This window comes from Uranotaenia lowii, chromosome 3, assembly GCF_029784155.1.
Source record: "Uranotaenia lowii strain MFRU-FL chromosome 3, ASM2978415v1, whole genome shotgun sequence".
NCBI lineage: Eukaryota > Metazoa > Arthropoda > Insecta > Diptera > Culicidae > Uranotaenia > Uranotaenia lowii.
The window spans coordinates 266,044,524-266,063,460 of NC_073693.1; the positions used below are offsets into that span (position 1 = coordinate 266,044,524).

Here is an 18,937-nt window from a genome sequence, read left to right on the forward strand (position 1 = left end):
TTGCATACTTCACTTTACATACTTTATGTTGTTTTTAAATAAAAATTATATAAACTAATAACCATTAGTTAATATGACCTTTACTGGTCTTGATGGTTTGCATATATTTTTGTGAGATTTCGCGGGTGAGAAGGTGGGGGGGGGGGGGGGGTTGTGTTAGGTTATGTTGACTCCTCAAGCCCCTTATAAAACCGAAACTTTATCAAGTAGCCTGCTATAAAACTTGAAATGTTACTTGGGACAATAATATTGATACATACCAATGGTATTTTTGAATTGTTGAAACATCCTAATTATATACGTTAAATTGTCCGCATACCAACGCCCCAGCCGGCGGCTGACAGGACATGATGGACAATTGTTTGTGGCTCTGTGAAATATGGAACCAAGTTGAAACGACAAGTCTTTCGCCATGCTTAACTTGTTTAGCATATAAAATTAGACATAGTTTTTAACGGGAAATTCATTGGAATTAATTCACGAAAAACATTGATAAACCACAAAAAAAAGTGTGGAAAAGATAATCGTAAAAGTAGAAATGCTTTCAACTGCCTTGAACTGAAACTCTCCAACCTTACTTTTGATGTCACCACTCCGAAACAGCGTGCCAACTTCGTCAACCTTGCTTGCGAAAGGTCCTTTAATTTTTGCGTTTTTTTCTGCCCGGTTTCTACTTTTGCAGGCCGCCACCAAGGAAGGATATCTGATGAAGCAAACATGGTCGTTCCAACGATGGCGACGGCGCTACTTTCGGCTCAAAGGTCACAAGCTCTACTACGCCAAGGATAGCAAGGTAAGTGCTTCCTGCTCGGCTGAAGGTACCCTGTTATTTGATGGTGCAAAATTTTGGTCAAGGGTGGTGTGGGCTTTCGATGGAAATAAACTTTAACCTTTTACTGGTTGCCGGTAGGGATGATTTAATTCGGCAAATATTGCTCCTAATATCCAAAGAAGTAAAGATTAGTTAGTAATTGATTCAGGATTTTTGATTAAACAATTTCACATGTTGAGAGCTCGTTGGATAAATTTAAAATCGAGAAACAATTCAATTTCAATGTGATTAGCTCATTTGCATTAATTTCAAATCCTAGAAAAATTAGACTGATTTTGATAAGTAAGAGCATGTAGATTTGATAATGATACAAAATCACTTTAAGGTGAATAAAAAAAAATAAGGAAGCGGGGATAGAAAACATGATAGGAAGGATATGAGATTTTCCACCAATTTTAATTTTATATTTTACTAATATTTTATTTTAAGTTTCAGATATCGGATCAAGCATCAGATTTTAATTCGTGGTACCCACTTTGTATAACACAGTAGAAAATCAATGTAACTTCTATAAATTAAGCTTGAATGAACTGGAGTCTACGAACCAGGGCCAACCTATGGACTACAGACAAGAAACCGAAACAAGCGAGAACAATTAGTAGTGTCACAGCAGATTCAATGCCAATATTTCTTACCGGAAGGAAGTTCTACAAGGGTGGTATTTTGAAACTAAATCAACAGAAACCAGACTGAGTCGATTTGGGGTCATTTTTGAATTTCTTAAACCCTGGGGTTTAAAAAACTTAGTCTTGGTCCAAAACTCATCCATGATTTTTTGCAGAATTTTTAAGTAACGTTTACATGAGTAAATTTGAACTTTTAGGTTTGTATGGGAAAATTGAATATATTGTACTGCAAAATCAACATCATTTTTGATTCTTCTGTGGAACCGAGCCAGCCGAGTAACAGTGGTATGTCTTTTCGCATTGATAAACAATAAATTCAATTCAATTCAATTCAAGGGATGTCAATTGAATTTATTGTTTATCAATGCGAAAAGACATACCTCTGCTAAACAGCTAATAACTTTTTTGCCTAATAAGATAAGGTCTTCTACAAAGTTGTAAAGCGAAAAATTTCCTTTTGGAATTTTATAAACTGGCACAAAAACTGACAGCTGGCTCGGTTACACAGAAGATTCAAAAATGATGTTGATTTTTCAGTACAAAATATTCAATTTTCCCATACAAACCTAAAAGTTCAAATTTACTCATGTAAACGTTACTTAAAAGTTCTGCAAAAAATCATGGATGGGTTTTGGACCAAGACAAAGCTTTTTAGACCCCAGGGTTTGAGAAATTCAAAAATAACCCCAGATCGTCTCAGTCTAATAAACAGCTTTGGGGGTTATTTAAGCTCCAATAAACCTGCTAACATAAAATCGAAGACTTAAAAAACGGCTCCGAAAACACTGAGCACATTGAGCAACCCGAAAAAGGATAAGCAAACATGTGCAAAAGGCGTAAATCCGGTTTATTGACTCACATGTACGAGCCAAGCACCATCGAAAGGAACAACTTAAAGCATGTCCATGCGATTTTTTTTTCCTGCCGTAGGAGCCTCTTGCACACTACTCAGAAGATTCGTCGCCGAAGATCTGGACCTTCCTCTATCCAGTAACCTTGGATTAAACCTTGGGTAAAGTTAAGGGCTATACACGCCGAATGGTAAGATTCTATACGATGAAACCAGTTCTCACCCAAGGACTGCTTTAATAGTAAACAATAGAATTAAATTTATCTCCATTACAGAATACATCAGCGGAGACATTGCAGCTATACGGATCGAAATATCGATACCGATACACGGTAAATCTAGCGTCAGCATATCTCCCTGGAGATAGCACCGATATATCCTCACCGATGGTTGTAGAATAAATGAGAAAGTGCCGGGCACAAAACCGGCAATTACTCGTATGCTGCGATGCTAGCGCACATCACCCGCTGTGGAGAAGTACCGACGTCAACACTAGAGGTGAGTCCTTACTAGATTTTCTTTCACAAATGGTATCGAAATTTACATTGAGGGAAACAAACCTAGGTTTATAACGAGAAATTGACAGGAAGCCCTCAACCAAACTCTATGTACACAAACTAGGGGGTATCGGATGAAGAATCGATGTCTGACATATTTCATTCAACAACGTAGGAGGGGTTATAATCAAGGGCATTTATGGAGACCCCCTTTACAAACACACACTTGCAGCTTGTAATATTTTGTTGGGTGCGAAAATACGAACAACAAAGCAATTAGAGCGCAGGCTTCAAATAGTTTTACAAATAAAATCATATACACTTTCGAAGACAGCTGTCCACTCAAAAAACGTGTTTTAAACATCGAACAGGAAAGTTCCTTTGTGTAACAGACAACTTGAAAAGTTGAGGAAAATAACAAATAAACTTTTTTTCAAAGCAAGAGCTGACTCAAACGGGGACGACTATCGTAAGTCCCTAACTGGGTACAAAATAAATATTCGAAGAGCTGTGAGAAGTAATTGGAGGCACATGTGTAAATACAGGATGGCCAGCGAACTCGGGAAACCGAGAAAAAACCGGGAATTGAAAATGAGATCGAGAAAACCGGGAAAAAACTGGAGTTTCAAATCAAAACCGGGAAAATTCTTTATGGATCATTTTTCCCCTAAATAAACCTATTGAATTCTGAAGTTCATTGGCATCATCATAATTTATTTAAAGATATAAAATCAGAATCTTAATTCCATTGAAAAAATGCGGAAAAATAGGAAATATTGAAAAATCGTAATTTTCGAGCCCAGCGCTAACATTTTAATTTTCTGAAGTTCTCTAATTTCAAAATATGTTAAGAATTTTCTTGTTAAATTCCTTTTTTAAATAAGGGTAATTAAAGGAATAAATAATCAAAAATCGCAATATTCAGTACCTAAATATTTTTATCTTAACCAAACTTCAAGTTTTTACAAAAAAAATCTTATAAAATCAAAATTTTTTGGTTTGTGTTACATTTCAAAAAACTATTAAAAAATTTGTCCAAGAATGAGAATTCAAATTATTAACAAGCGGAAAAAGGGCGAAGCTCATATGGTTGAAAAAAAAGTTTTTCATAATAAGGTTCATTTTTTATCCTTTGAAAGGAAAAAAATGCGGGAAAACAGAAAAATTAAAAATGAGCAGCCACCATGTTGCATGGTTTATTAATAAATGCGCAAAAGGTAAAAAAATACCAAATTTTTGTGAACTTTTACTAAAATTTGCGCATTTATCACAACATAAAAAACGAATTTGAAAAGCGAATTAAAGCCTTAGAATAATTTACAAAATTTTAATTTAGGCTTCGAAATTCAAAATTCGTGATGAAATTCAGGCTCAAAGTTCAGATTTACACCAAGTGCACCGAAATTAAAAATAAATTTACATAATATAAAAATTTTCATTGTTCTGAGCAAATTTTCATCACAGAATCTATGTCACAGAACATATAAGTTTTAAAATTATCACAAAATTTACAGATTGTTTCAATTTTACTCTTTTTCTTTTCAAAATTAAAAACTGAAAATTTTGGATTCTACTTTTAATAGGAAAAATGTGATAAGATTGCTAATGTTAATTCATTTTTCGTGGCAAACAGTAAAAAACAACGAATATGTCATGACTTTTCAATAAAATTTATGGAAAAAGTGTCACAGAATTTTCGAGTTAAATCACAGAAAAACAGAAAATTATTTCGCAAAACAGAGAATAAATTTCGGCAAGCTTGATTAACACCTTAGGGACCGCGCAAAATGATAGCCGAGATACCGAAATTCGGCACTCTTTATCTTAGAAATCATTGAACCAAATTCCAATAATTTGCCTGCTTTGAGTTACGGCAGGTGTTGTGTTCAATTTTGTCGAAGAAAATTTGATGATGAAATAAAAAATTTTTGAGTTATGCTTCTAAGTGTAGCAGACTTGTGGCGTGCAAAAAACGAGATTTTTCGTATTTGATCCGCAATGTGCTAAGGGCTGTCCCAACGGTAGATGCAAAACACGGTTTTCGACCACGCTAAAACATTTCGGCTGGCACCGGTGGCGTAAATTGCTGTTTTAGCACAGTTATCGATTTCAAAATTCCCAACAGTTATACGCCAAATTCATGCAAATTTAGAACAGGATTTCAAAATATACGACAGACCGATTTAGTTCACGGTGAGAAAATTTTAGCGAACAATGATTTCTTTCACACATGTTTGGGTAACATTGGGTGTGATAGTTTCTATAATAGTTGCTTTTTGAGATATCATTTGAATGTTTTTTTTCGCTTCAACCACCCTATACGTAACATAAATTGAGAATAGATGTTAATAAAAACCATATCAAGTATAAATAATAGATGTCACATTGTTCTCAATTTAATATAATTAAATAAAAAGCTTTTCATTTGGGCTCGACGAATTAGTGAATCCAGTCAGCGTTCTAAAATTTGAAAAAAATAAACGAAAAGAAAATTTGAATACTTTTTCGATGATGTTGTTGGCAACTAGGTTCACAAAACTGTTATACACTCATATCTCACTACATTTGTAACACATTTTTATTGAACACCCCTCAATTCATAAACAGCACACATACAGTTACATCTAAATAAAATACAGTTAGGTGCAAGTTTAGGAGGAAACAGCTGATTGCTAATAAAATCACTCTGTATCAAACTTCAGCGGAATAAACAACTAGTTCTCCGGTCAATAAACTTATATCTAAACTTAAAAACTAGATTGTTAGTACGGTTAGAAATAAAGTACGGATAGAAATTTAAAGTACGGTAAATAAAGTTGTTCTTGTGTACCGAATACATTGTGGCTTGAACATTTGGAACCCGAAAAGAAAAGGTGAACACTGCGGGAACTGTGACTAAACCAAGGCTCAACGGAAACGGTAATAGGACGGATTCGGAAACGACCAATCGAGCAGCTGGAACCAAGGTAAAACAATGGTGCCGTGACCAGGATGGTTAGCTGCGTTTAGTGGTCATCTTTAAAATTCGATCCCAAGCCAAGCGCGGATTCTGGCGCCAAGTTTCTTCATTGTTTTTCTGGAACAAAAGGATCGCCATATTTGGATGATAATTGGATTTATGCTGCGGGATTATTCAAAGCGTTTGGACATCGTAGATAAAAAAATAAAGGCCTAGAATCTTTGGGCCACAGGTGAGTGGCATTCCGATAATTCCTGGTTTGTTTAATGGTGCTTCTGGTGTGCCTTTATTTGCATGTTATGCTACGAGTTATGACGATATGGCAGACGGATGGATTTAGCATAATTCTGACGCTATTGTGCTGAAGAGAAGCTGAAGTTGAGCAGAGTACAGCGGGAGTAAAGCTTATGAATACAAGGCCTTTGTTTAGTGGATCATTGGTGAGTTTTATTCCAAGCATTGAAAACACAACGTAGGGTGCTTTTTTGGATTTTATAAATTGCATGGTACGGAACCGGACATCAACGCAACGGATCTTATAAATTTGATCGGAGGGTATGGTTCGAGCTTCGTTTAAAAAGGCCATCCTAATTTATTAAATACAAGGCCTTTAATAAGCAGGCCTCAGGTGAGTGCCTGTCCTATCACCTTTAAAACTTTTGGATGGTGCTATCTGGATTCTCTTTTTTGCGCCTTTTTTGCATGGTACATCGTTGCGAGATTTGTCAACTACATACTTGGACACATTGAGGTTGCGTGCCAGATTTTTCATGTGCGACATTGGGTCTGTTGAATAGGCGGAAATTCTTTGTTAAAAATACAAGGCCTTTATTAAGCAGGCCTCAGGTGAGTGCCTGTCCTATCAACCATACAACTTTTGGATGGTGCTATCTGGATCTTTTTTTTGTGCCTCTTTTGCATGCTACATCGTTACGAGACTGGGTCAACTGCAAGCTGAAGATGCGGAAGTTGAGAGTCTGATCACTGTGTGAGGCGGTCATCATCGGTTCTATTGCGGAGGCGGAAGTGATCTTTTAAAAATACAAGGCCTTTTGTGAACAGGCCTCAGGTGAGTGCCTGTCCAAATTTTACATAAATCCTAGAAGGTACTTCCTGCTCTTTTATTTATTTTCGGTCGCATACTCACGCCATCGTTAGCTGGGTTGATAGTGGTTGCGTAAACATGTCGGGGGACAAAATTAAGGAAATATTAAAGAAAAGAGAGCGTCTATTTGGGTCTTTAAAGAGGTTTTCTTCATTTTTGGAAGCTTATGATCCTGTCAAGCAATCTGGACAGATACAATCGCGGTTGGAAAAACTAGAGGCGAAATGGGATGCATTTGAGGAAATTCAAGACGAAATTGCGGTGTTAGATGAAAGAGATGAGCTTGAGGTGGTTAATTTTGAAGCATCATCGAGGTTTGAAAACCTTTATTACGAAATTCGGACGGCTTTGTTAGCAAAAATTCCAAATGCCACACCAGTTTTGAATATGGACAACACGATTGGGCGAAATACGTCGTTGGGTTTGCATGCTGGTGTACGTTTGCCACAAATTTCTATTCCAGACTTTGATGGAGACTATCGGCAGTGGCTATCGTTCAAAGCTACATTTGTTTCATTGATTCACGACTCAGTGGAGCTCAGTGAGGTACAGAAGTTCCATTATCTGAAATCTGCCCTGAAAGGGGAGGCTGCAAAATTAATTGCTTCATTAACACTTACCAATGAAAATTATATAATTGCTTGGGAAACGATAACAAGAAGATATTCTAACGAAAAGCTGCTGAAGAAGAGGCATTTGCAAGCGCTAATGGAATATCCAAGGATTGAAATGGGTTCTGCTTCAGCTATTCATGGTTTGGTGGATGAGTTTGAACAACGGTTGAAAATTCTGAAACAATTGGGTGAACAGGTGGAATGTTGGGGTGCAATGATCGTCTTTTGGATGTGCTCAAAGCTAGATGTTAATACGCTACAACTCTGGGAAGATCATGCAGCAACACTAGAAGAACCATCTTTTGCTTTATTGGTTGACTTTTTGGAAAAGAGAACGAGGGTTTTGGAGGCGGTTTCGTCAAATTCTACTAATTCTAGAATGGTTTACAATCGCAGTTCTAGCGGTCGTCAGCATATGAGCGTACATGTGGGAACTGGAGATTCTAAGCAGGTCAATTGGTCATGCGTATGCTGTGGAAAGTCTCACTATATATCTCAATGCGAGAATTTCCTGAAACTCAGCTTGAAGGATCGTTTAAATTTCGTCAATGCAAAAAGATTATGCAGCAGTTGTCTGAAAGGCGGACATTGGGCAAGGAATTGTAACTCCAAATTTAGATGTCGCTCATGCAATCAGAAACATAATACACTTATTCATCCAGGGTTTTCAAGGTCAGATAATGAATCCACTTCAGTCAACAATGCTGCCATCCACAATGAGCTGGCTTCTACAACACCCGAGGATGATGAACAAACTAAGGATGCATTGAATGATCCTTCTCTGGGTTCGTTTAACGTGGGTGTAAAAGGAAATTCATCTAATATATTTCTGTCAACAGTGGTATTGGAGATATATGATTGTCATGGGTCAAAAATATTGGCACGGGCTCTTCTCGATAACGGATCACAGGCAAACATTATTAGCGAACGGCTTTGTCAGTCATTGAAATTGAAACGCAGATCGATCAATGTTCCAGTGTGTGGTGTAGGTCAAGCCGAAATGCATGCGCGCCATGCTGTTACTGCAAAGATTGGGTCTAGAATTTCTAATTTCTCTATTGGAATTGAATGTCTGGTTCTGCAAAGGATTACAACTGATCTTCCTTCCACTAATGTCTCTATGTCCCATTGGAATATCCCACAAGAATACAAATTAGCAGATCCAGGTTTTAATACAAGTGGTCGAATTGATTTATTGATCGGAGCAGAACATTTTTACGATTTGTTGTATCAACACGAAATGAAACGAATTTCACTTGGTACGGGAGTTCCCTACTTAATAGAGACCGTTTTCGGATGGGTGGTTTCCGGGAAAGCACAGCTCCCAAACACAAGTTCGGTTATTTGTAACGTAGCGACGAATTCTGAAAATTTGGAAAGACAACTTGAACGTTTTTGGGCGGTAGAAAGTCATGAAGATCGACCTACGTGGACAGCAGAAGAGAGAGATTGTGAGGAAAATTTTGTACAAACATTTGAAAGAGATGCAGAAGGACGATACTTGGTTCGATTGCCGAAAAAGATTGGTTTTGAAAATATGCTAGGGAATTCAAAAACCTTAGCTTTGAATCGATTCTTAAAATTGGAGCAACGATTGGAAAATAATTCTGAAATGAAACGTCAATATAATGAATTTATGTTGGAGTATCTGGAACTGAAACATATGAGAAAATTAGAGGATGGTGAAGTGGCAGCTGAATTGGATGGAAACGATAGCCGTAAGAACTATTTTTTGCCACACCATGCTGTTGTCAAGGACTCAAGCACCACAACGAAAGTCCGCGTTGTGTTTGACGGGTCTGCACGTACAGACACCGGTTTTTCTTTGAACGATTGTCTGCTCAAGGGTCCTTCTATACAAGATGATCTGCTCAGTCTCCTACTACGATTCCGAAAGCATGAGGTTGCTCTAGTAGGTGACGTTGAGAAGATGTATAGACAAATTCGCCTCCATGCTGATGATACATCTCTTCAGAGAATTTTTTGGAGATTTTCCAATCAAGATTCAATGGATATCTACGAGCTACAAACAGTGACGTATGGATTAACACCTTCATCATTTCTTGCTACCAGATGCCTTCAGCAGTTAGCCATAGACGAAGGCGAAAATTTCCCCAATGCCAAACCTGTGTTGCAGAAAGATTTTTATGTAGACGATTGTTTGAGCGGAGCCTCATCCATTGAGGACGCGTTGATTCTACGCGATGAACTTATGTCTATCATGAAAAAAGGCGGGTTTCATCTTCGTAAGATAAGTTCAAATAAGCCTGAAGTGCTAGCTGGACTTTCGCCAGAACAGATTGGTACTGATTTGACCATAACATTCGATTTAGACCCTGAAGCTGAAGTTAAAACCCTTGGTATTACCTGGGACCCAGGCGCGGATGAATTACGTTTCGTACATGCACCTGTGTCGGAAAACTGTATGTGGACAAGAAGAAAAATATTGTCAGCAATCGCCAAGCTTTTTGACCCATTAGGTTTGATTTCTCCTGTTGTCGTGGTGGCCAAAATAATTATGCAAGAACTTGCTTTGCTTCAAACTAAATGGGATGAACCAGTTCCTCCTGCCCTGGAGCAAAAATGGAAAAAATTCTACTCAGAATTATGCCTTTTGCCGCAGCTACGAATAAGCAGATTCGCATTTATATCGAAGTTTACAGCAGTTCAAATTCACTGCTTTGCAGACGCCTCGGAGCTTGCCTATGGTGCCTGCATTTACGTGCGAACAATTGATGCTGTTGGACGAGTACATGTGGAACTTTTGTCAGCCAAATCTCGCGTTGCCCCCCTCAAAAGGTTGACTTTGCCGAGGTTGGAGCTTTGCGCGGCAAAGGAAGCGGCTGAACTCTTCACTAAGATCTCTAAAGCCCTGATGCTGGACAATGCAAAGTCCTTTTTTTGGTCCGATTCTACAATTGTTCTTCATTGGTTGGAAGCTCAGCCAAACACCTGGAACACCTTCGTGGCTAATCGTGTTTCCGTCATTCAATCCTGTACATACGGTTTCCCGTGGAACCATATTTCTGGAAAGGAGAACCCTGCTGACCTCGTTTCCCGCGGCTTACATGTAGCAGACTTTCTTAAAAGTGAGCTTTGGAAATTTGGTCCTACGTGGCTAAAAGAACCTGAGGAAAACTGGCCCTCTAAAGCCTTTTTGGAAGAAATTGCAGAAGAGCAACTTGAAAAGCGCAAATTAATACATGCCACGACCGCAGTTTCCCCACAACTTAATTCCTTGTTCACCCGTGGTCTTACATTGATATCATTATTGCGTGTTGTTGCGTTCTGTTTGCGGTTCGCAAAGAACAGCAGAAAAAATGCCCAACGGTGTCAAAGTTCGACAATTACGGAGCCTGAATTGCTAGCTGCAAAAATAGCTGTAATTAAACTAGTCCAAACGGAATATTACTTAGAAGAAATTAAGCTTTTGAAAAAACAACACAATGTGTCTACAAAATCGTCGCTTAAATTGCTCAACCCATTCTTGGATCGCGAGGGCGTTATTCGGGTTGGAGGTCGCTTGACCAATTCAAACGAGTCCTACAATACTCAGCACCCAGCTATCCTACCACCCTCCCATCCTTTTACCCACCAAATCATTAAACACACCCACGTCAGAACCATGCATGGCAGCCACAGGTTAACTCTTTCAGTGTTGCGTCAAGAATATTGGCCAATTCACGGAAAACGAGCTGTGAAATCCGTTTTGCGAAAATGCCGAGAATGCTTCCGAACAAACCCAACTAATATACAGCAACCAACCGGCCAATTACCGTCCACAAGAGTCATTGCAAACAAACCGTTCCACATAACTGGAGTTGACTACTGTGGGCCTTTTTTCTTGAAACCACCCCACCGTCGAGCAGCCAGCCCAAAATGCTATATCGCTGTTTTTGTCTGCTTCACGACAAAGGCTCTACATTTGGAGTTGGTTGGCGATTTGTCCACATCCAGTTTCCTGGCTGCTTTCAGGAGGTTTATTGGACATTACGGTATCCCTTCCGAAATGCATTCAGACAATGCGAAAAATTTTGTTGGGGCAAACAAAGAATTAAGACTGCTGTATGAGATGCTTGCCAATAGTAAAACTCAGGAAAGAATATCAAACGAACTCGGACAGCTAGGAATCAACTGGAGATTCATTCCCCCAAGGGCTCCCAATTTTGGTGGTCTTTGGGAAGCAGGTGTTAAAAGCGTTAAATCATCTCTCAAAAAGGTTATTGGTTTACGTCAGCTCTCGTTCGAGGATTTTACCACCCTACTAGTCCAGATCAGCGCCGCCTTAAATTCCAGACCCTTAACTCCCCTCACAGATGACCCATCAGATATAGACGCTCTCACACCGGCACATTTTCTCATCGGATCTCGAATGACCGATTTACCCGACAAAGATATCCGACACGTACCCACTAACCGCCTCACCCACTATCAGCAACGGCAGCAGCTATTCCAGCATTATTGGCATCGATGGAGCCGAGAATATCTCACCGAACTACAAAAATATAGCACGATTCGCCGTCCTCATCGTATCCAGGATCGTTGCGGTTCATCCAGGAGACGACGACGTTGTCAGGGTAGTCACGGTTAAGACAGCAACAGGAGTCTACAAACGATCTGCTTATCGATTATGTCCGCTACCAATTGATGAAGTTGACACCATCTGTGATTCAATCGTCGTGCAAGAATGATTTTGTTTTGTTTTGGTTTTGTTGTTGTTGTGTCATTCTCAACAATGGCAAAACCAGTAAAGTCTATCTCGCCGCAAGTGTTGCTAGAAGTAAGAACAAATTTATCGTTAGTTTAGTAGTTAAGATATTGAAACAAGTTCAAGGAGGCCGGAATGTTGGCAACTAGGTTCACAAAACTGTTATACACTCATATCTCACTACATTTGTAACACATTTTTATTGAACACCCCTCAATTCATAAACAGCACACATACAGTTACATCTAAATAAAATACAGTTAGGTGCAAGTTTAGGAGGAAACAGCTGATTGCTAATAAAATCACTCTGTATCAAACTTCAGCGGAATAAACAACTAGTTCTCCGGTCAATAAACTTATATCTAAACTTAAAAACTAGATTGTTAGTACGGTTAGAAATAAAGTACGGATAGAAATTTAAAGTACGGTAAATAAAGTTGTTCTTGTGTACCGAATACATTGTGGCTTGAACATTTGGAACCCGAAAAGAAAAGGTGAACACTGCGGGAACTGTGACTAAACCAAGGCTCAACGGAAACGGTAATAGGACGGATTCGGAAACGACCAATCGAGCAGCTGGAACCAAGGTAAAACAGATGTAAAATAAATGTTTATTGTTTGTTCTATATTTTTTGTTTTATTTGAGATATTGAGAGATTTTTAATTTCGTATGGATTGCTCGGAGTTTTCGTCAATATCAGCATATTTTTCTGTATCCATACATAAATTTACAAATAGTGAAACAAGTTTTTGTCAAACAAAAATGTCGACAAATCAAAGGAAAATTTCCTTTGACTTTGGGATAAACATTTCTCGTTTCCTTTATCAATGTCAGTAATAACTTGAAAAAAAAATTGCTTTTTCATTTCATTTTAACAAAACCTTATTCCATTGATTCAAAGCAATTTGATTGAATTAATTGAAGAATTGTTTCTATTGACCTTTTTTCCTCGTTGTGTAGTCATTTTTGCTTTTATATTAATGAAATCCTGGTAGAATAGTTGAAATCATTGTTCTGTCAAAAAGAATATTCGTAGAATTCATTTTAAGACAATTAACCGTGAAACTCATAACTTATGCAATTTTTCTAATAAAATGGGTTTTTTCTTCTCAATTATTGAGTGTCTGCAATGAAAGTGTTTCCGTTTTAAATTTGCTCCTACACCGGTGGGGAGTGGGTGTTTTAGCCGATTCTAAAATTTCAAATTGTGCTAAAACTGGTATACTTAAAACCAATATTTACACCTGAACCGTGAGCAGGTGCTCTAACATGCCATGTCCAGAACCAAAAAAAAAAATTTAATTCAGCTAGAAATTATAACAATACCAAAAATCATAATAAGTAAGGAAATTGATTTCTAAAAACGTATTTCTTCTCATGACCATTATACAAATTCGAAAAAATGGTAAATTGTACTGATACGATTCAAAATAAACCAGAGTCAAAGTTTCAATCAATGCTATTTCTGGTTCCTTATTTTGAACTAGAAATTCGCTTGAAAAATTAATTTTAAGCAGACTTGATTTAACCTTTGAAATCAATATTCCTAATACACCAGAAAACGATAAAGAATATAGATAAACATTTCGAATAAAACAAGGATTTAATGTTTTGGACATAAAAATCAGTGTACAGATGAAGAATATTGGAAATAGAGTACCAGATTAAAAAGAAAGTTATTCCGTTTTCAAAAATAAAATTTAAGATCCGGTAAGAAATTTACCATGATAAAAAAATATGCAAAAATGATGATAATTGAGAAACATTAATCATCTAAATTTACATATCATTTCTTCATTTTAACTTGAAGGGTTGAAATATCCCGAATTTGGAAAAATATTTAATCACGAGTTGAAATAAGAATTTCTCATAAGGAGGGAAATATCTATCTGAACTTAAAAGAATTTATTCAAAACACATAGTTGATGTTTGAACTAAATTTGATAAAAAAAAAATATTTATTTCATTTCAAGAGTGCCAGTGTTCAAAGTCCGAGATAAAATCATTTTTTCAAATCAAATTCTTTCAGCTATTAAATTAAAAGACAAAAAAAGTAAATTTTATAAGTTCACAATAATAACTTTACAAGTTTGATTCATCATTCAAAGATTTACCTGATAAAGTACAGTTTGGGTAATTTGATTTCTTGAATGATTAATAAGAAACTGATAAAAATAAAAATAAAGAATTTTAAGATTTGATGTAAATATTGAAACACAAATCAATTACTAATCTAGTTGATATTGCGTATTAAGCTTCAAAGTTGATGCTTTGAATCAATTTTCAATGTTTTAAAAGATTAATTGATTATAATGATCATTTCTGAAAACGAAAATTAAAAAGAAAAAAAAAACAGTGACACGTTTAAAGTTTGAAATTTCAACTCTGAATATTTGGTCGCCGTCAAATACTAAATTCCAAAAGCAATGTTTTTTTTACAAAAATTTAGATTTAAGACTTCCAAGAAGATTATGTTTCCAGGAAAAAAAAACAGAATTGAATAAGAAAGACAAACTTACGAAACAATATCCAAAAAAATTTAAAAATTTGAAAAATGAAAAAAACTATATCTTGTAAAGTTTTTTTTTAAATTAATACAAAATATGGAGGTGCAAAAGATACGTTTTTAACAATTAAATAGAAAGTTTTTCCAATAAAGTCTTACTATTTTAAAAACTTAATTGTAAAATTTAATTGATAACTCAAGGGAATGCTTTTTGGTGCCTATGTTGAAATGATTAATTTAGAAAATTTTGGTTTCGATTCATTTGTTAGATTTTGTCTATCACCTCTTGTTTCGGTGATATGGAGTTCATTTGTTGAGAAATGAATTGATGATATAGTTTTTTTTCAGATAAACATTTATCTTAAAAAGTTAATTACTACAATTTTCAAAAATTTGGAAAGATATTATTACAAGTATTTCTGACATTAATTATAAAAAGGTTTACAAAAAGGTTTTATTTCATTTAATAATTATTTTCGAAGTATGCAAAACGATTTGGTTTTTTTTATTAAAGAAATTCCTTAAATTTTATGTGTTTAAATTTTTTTTTGTTTTAATTCGCCAATACTCCCGTATTTTACTGTGTTGGGAAAGTAAACAAAAAGAAAATATTTATAACTATTTTCAAAGAAGTCAAAATTATTTGCGGTCTTTTGAAAGGCATATAATAGTGTAAAAGTTTTGACAAAACTGCAAAAATTTCTCAAATGATTTAATCCATTTTCAAAAAATGTATATTTGTATTCAGAGTCGCCAAAATTAGCATCTAGATTCTTTGCACCTCGAAAAAAAGGGAATTGTGTGGCTTCATTCATTTTAGAAAACCCTTTTAATTTTTATTTTTGGGGATTTTAAAACCATTTTTAATGTAAAGCTGAGCTCAGGGATGATTACTGTCAGAATGTCATTAAGCATTTCTCCGAAATCTAGAGCGACATTCATCAGTTTGAAAACGACTGACGCAGTCATATGTCCTTTTTGGTTTTTGTGAATGTCATCGCTAAGAAACTCCCTCGAGAAAATTTCAAATAACATTTGGGATGCGAATTTAGGAGATGCCTGTCACCAACCACATGGCTACCGACTTGTTGATGTTCTAGATTAGTATTTGATTAATGAATTCGGATATAAACATTGTTGGTTTCATATTCTGAGCTACACTTAAAAATCCCACTCTGAAGACGCGGTAGGGTTTCTAAGTGTCAAGATAAGAGTTGCAATACAAAAGGTTTATTGAATTGCAAATCGAAATTTAAATCAAAATAAATATCAATTCATAAACATCGTCATATCGTGTCGTAAGATGAAATTTCTTAGGCCTAAAGTTATGGAACTAGGACTAAATTCCGCCAAAAAAGAACCAATTTTCGACATTTTTGTTAAGACTTATTTAAAAAAAACCCCTTCTCACCGCACCCCCCCCCCCCCCCCCCCTCCCTCCCTTTCTTAAAGCCTTGACCTATGCCAGAAGCTATCAAGCTCCGGAAAATTCTATCTAAAGAACAGATAGATCTTGTTTGATTCAAAAGTTTTAAGTCCGGAGATGATTTTTTCTCAATTAATTTCAAAATGTAAAAAAATTGAGAATAAAAATAGCCATAACTCCATTTCACGATGCGTGTGGAAGCTGGATGTGGCGTGTGGCTGTTTAACTTCATTCGATTCCTAGGAAAACACATAAGATGAGTCTTACTTGATTCCAAATTTTCAAGTCCGAACATGCTTTTTCTGAAATATTTAAATAATGTAGGGGAATTGGGGGTAAAACAGTCATAACTCCATTTTACGATGCATGCGGTGGTTCACAGCCTTCATTCAGTTTCTCGGAAAAACTAACACAAAATAGGTCTCATTTGATTCCATTTTCAAATCCGAACTTATATTTTTCATAAGTACACTGAGGTTTTTTTACGCGGTTTTTTTACACGGTATTTTTACGCGTATTTTCGAATTAACGCGGTTTCTGAGAGAAAATATTCTAAGACTTTTTCATAGGAATACACTTAGAATCTTTTTGTTGTTAGGAAAATCTTAGCTCTGAGACTAAAAACGTGATACATGAGATCTGAGACCTGAGACTTGAGACCTGAGACCTGAGACATGAGACATGAGACATGAGACATGAGACATGAGACCTGAGACCTGAGACAAGAGACATGAGATCTGATACATGGAACATGAGACCTGAGACATGAGACATGAGACGATCTGAATTCCACGCTGTCAAAAAAGTCTCACTATATTCTACTATTCTATTAAGCTAATTGATTTTGTTTTTTATCTTAAAAATAAACTATCATTGTACGCAAATTTTCAAAAAAATCATGGTTCTTACGCGTTTTTTAGTAACGTGCTTTTTTGCGCGAATTTTTTTATTAAAATGGATTTTTTTACGTGGATTTTCAAATTACGGGGTGTTTTTTACGTGGATTTTCGAATTAACGAGGTTTTTTACGCGGATTTTCGAATTAACACGGTTTTTTACGCGGATTTTAGAATTAACGCGGTTTTTTTACGCGGTACGAAACCCCGCGTGAAAAAACCTCAGTGTAATTGAAAAATATAGGATAATTGAAGGTAAAATCAGTCACTCAAATAACCTTCATTTGATTTCTTGGAAAATGTCATGAAAGATAGGTCTATTTATGTTGAAAATTGTGTAGTCCAAACAAGTGTTTTTTGGATTGTTTACAAAATATAGAGGAATTAGGGGATGAAAAAAAAAACACTATATCACTATAACACAGATACAAGAACTTGAAAATGAACTAGAAGCTTTCCGAGTGACTAAAAAAATTGTGATATTTTTTCAGTCACATCAGACTTGATCCTTTACTAAAGGAGACTTTATTCTAGACAAAAATTTAGTAAAATGCGAAGATAAAAGGTTTTTTTTTTGACTATTTTTTGCCTTATTAGTTAGCATTTCACAGTTTGTAAGTATCAGACAAAGAGAATTCTCAAAGTTTGTATACTTCCCTAGAGTCATTGCCTACTTAAAGGTGCAATTTTCTTGTTTTTAAATAAATACAGTATTTTTAGTCCTTTTTAACAGATAATTACTGGATAAACATTACAGACCCTGTTCGTTTTTGGCAACATTCGATTTTGGCAACATTTGATTTTGGAAACACTAATTTTAATGGCGTGCTGCCAAAATCGAACGGGGTCTATATTAGTAATATCATGATAACCAATGATCACGATCAATTCAGATGAAAAATGTATCTTTTTGGGCTCTAGGGATCAATTATACCCATAACATACGTTTTGGAAAACTTCTTTTTGAAAAAATTTGAGAGTTTACTTTTGCTTTGAAAATATGGCATTTTGAAGTTCTATTATACTCTAACGATTTACATATTAGAATAAATATTTTTATTGAGAAAAATTTAAAAAGATAAAAAAGATCTTCAATCACATTTTGTTAAATTTTTCAAATAAATTTTAATAACTCGAAAAATAATTTTTTTAAAATTTGTTGCGATAAAAGCATTGTTGTTTTATTCTATTTAGCAGATTTTTCTTGAACATTTGATATTTGTAAGACATTCCGGTATCGAGATAAAGCGAAGGATTCAAGTATCCCCAGGAATCAAGTATCTTCATTCTCCTCTATAAAAATTTAAACAGTGGTGTTAAAGGTTGTACCATTTTTTTTAAATTTTTGTGTTATAAGATTAAAGTTACAAACTCTTGTTCCAGCAAAAGATCATACAATTTTTCTTCTCAAAAGCTATCATGAAAAATCTATCTCGCGAGAGAGTTGACCATAGACAAACACTTATCTAGGTCAACATAATCGACCACCATCAAAGGCCAGAGCCTAGTTTTCAGTCAACGGGACCAAAACGTGTGTAAGGGACATAAAATGAGAGGATGAGGAGCAGAATGATGGGTCATCGGAAAAACCATAAAACGAAACGAGCCAGTAAACGACCGTAAACGGAAAATCCTTTCTGTCGAGGCCCGCCCAGCCAATGTTTTTTTCTGTGGCTTTATCATACTTCCGCAGATTCACACCGCCGCAACCCATCATTCGGGGCAGGTGAGAAACGTTGAAGTTTAATGTGTACATGAGTGGGGTTTGTCGGGGCTGGTTTGTGTTTTGTAGTTCTGCCTCCATTCGTATGAACATATCAGAAAGGAATGTTGAACGGAAATGTTCACTCTCATTCCGGGACGCTCAGTCGATTCCAACCTGGCCAACCGTTGATGAAGTGACGATGGGAAGGAATT

General features: G+C 36.0%; 1 protein-coding gene across 1 annotated transcript in view; it reads left to right on the forward strand.

The window, feature by feature from the left end:
* Nucleotides 1–18,937, forward strand: part of LOC129754158 (diacylglycerol kinase eta-like) — a 418,758-nt gene that overhangs the window by 78,494 nt on the left and 321,327 nt on the right. The window contains exon 3 of the mRNA XM_055750049.1: nucleotides 683–793. Coding sequence (XP_055606024.1) covers nucleotides 683–793 — 111 coding nt within the window. The remainder of the gene's footprint in view (nucleotides 1–682; nucleotides 794–18,937) is intronic.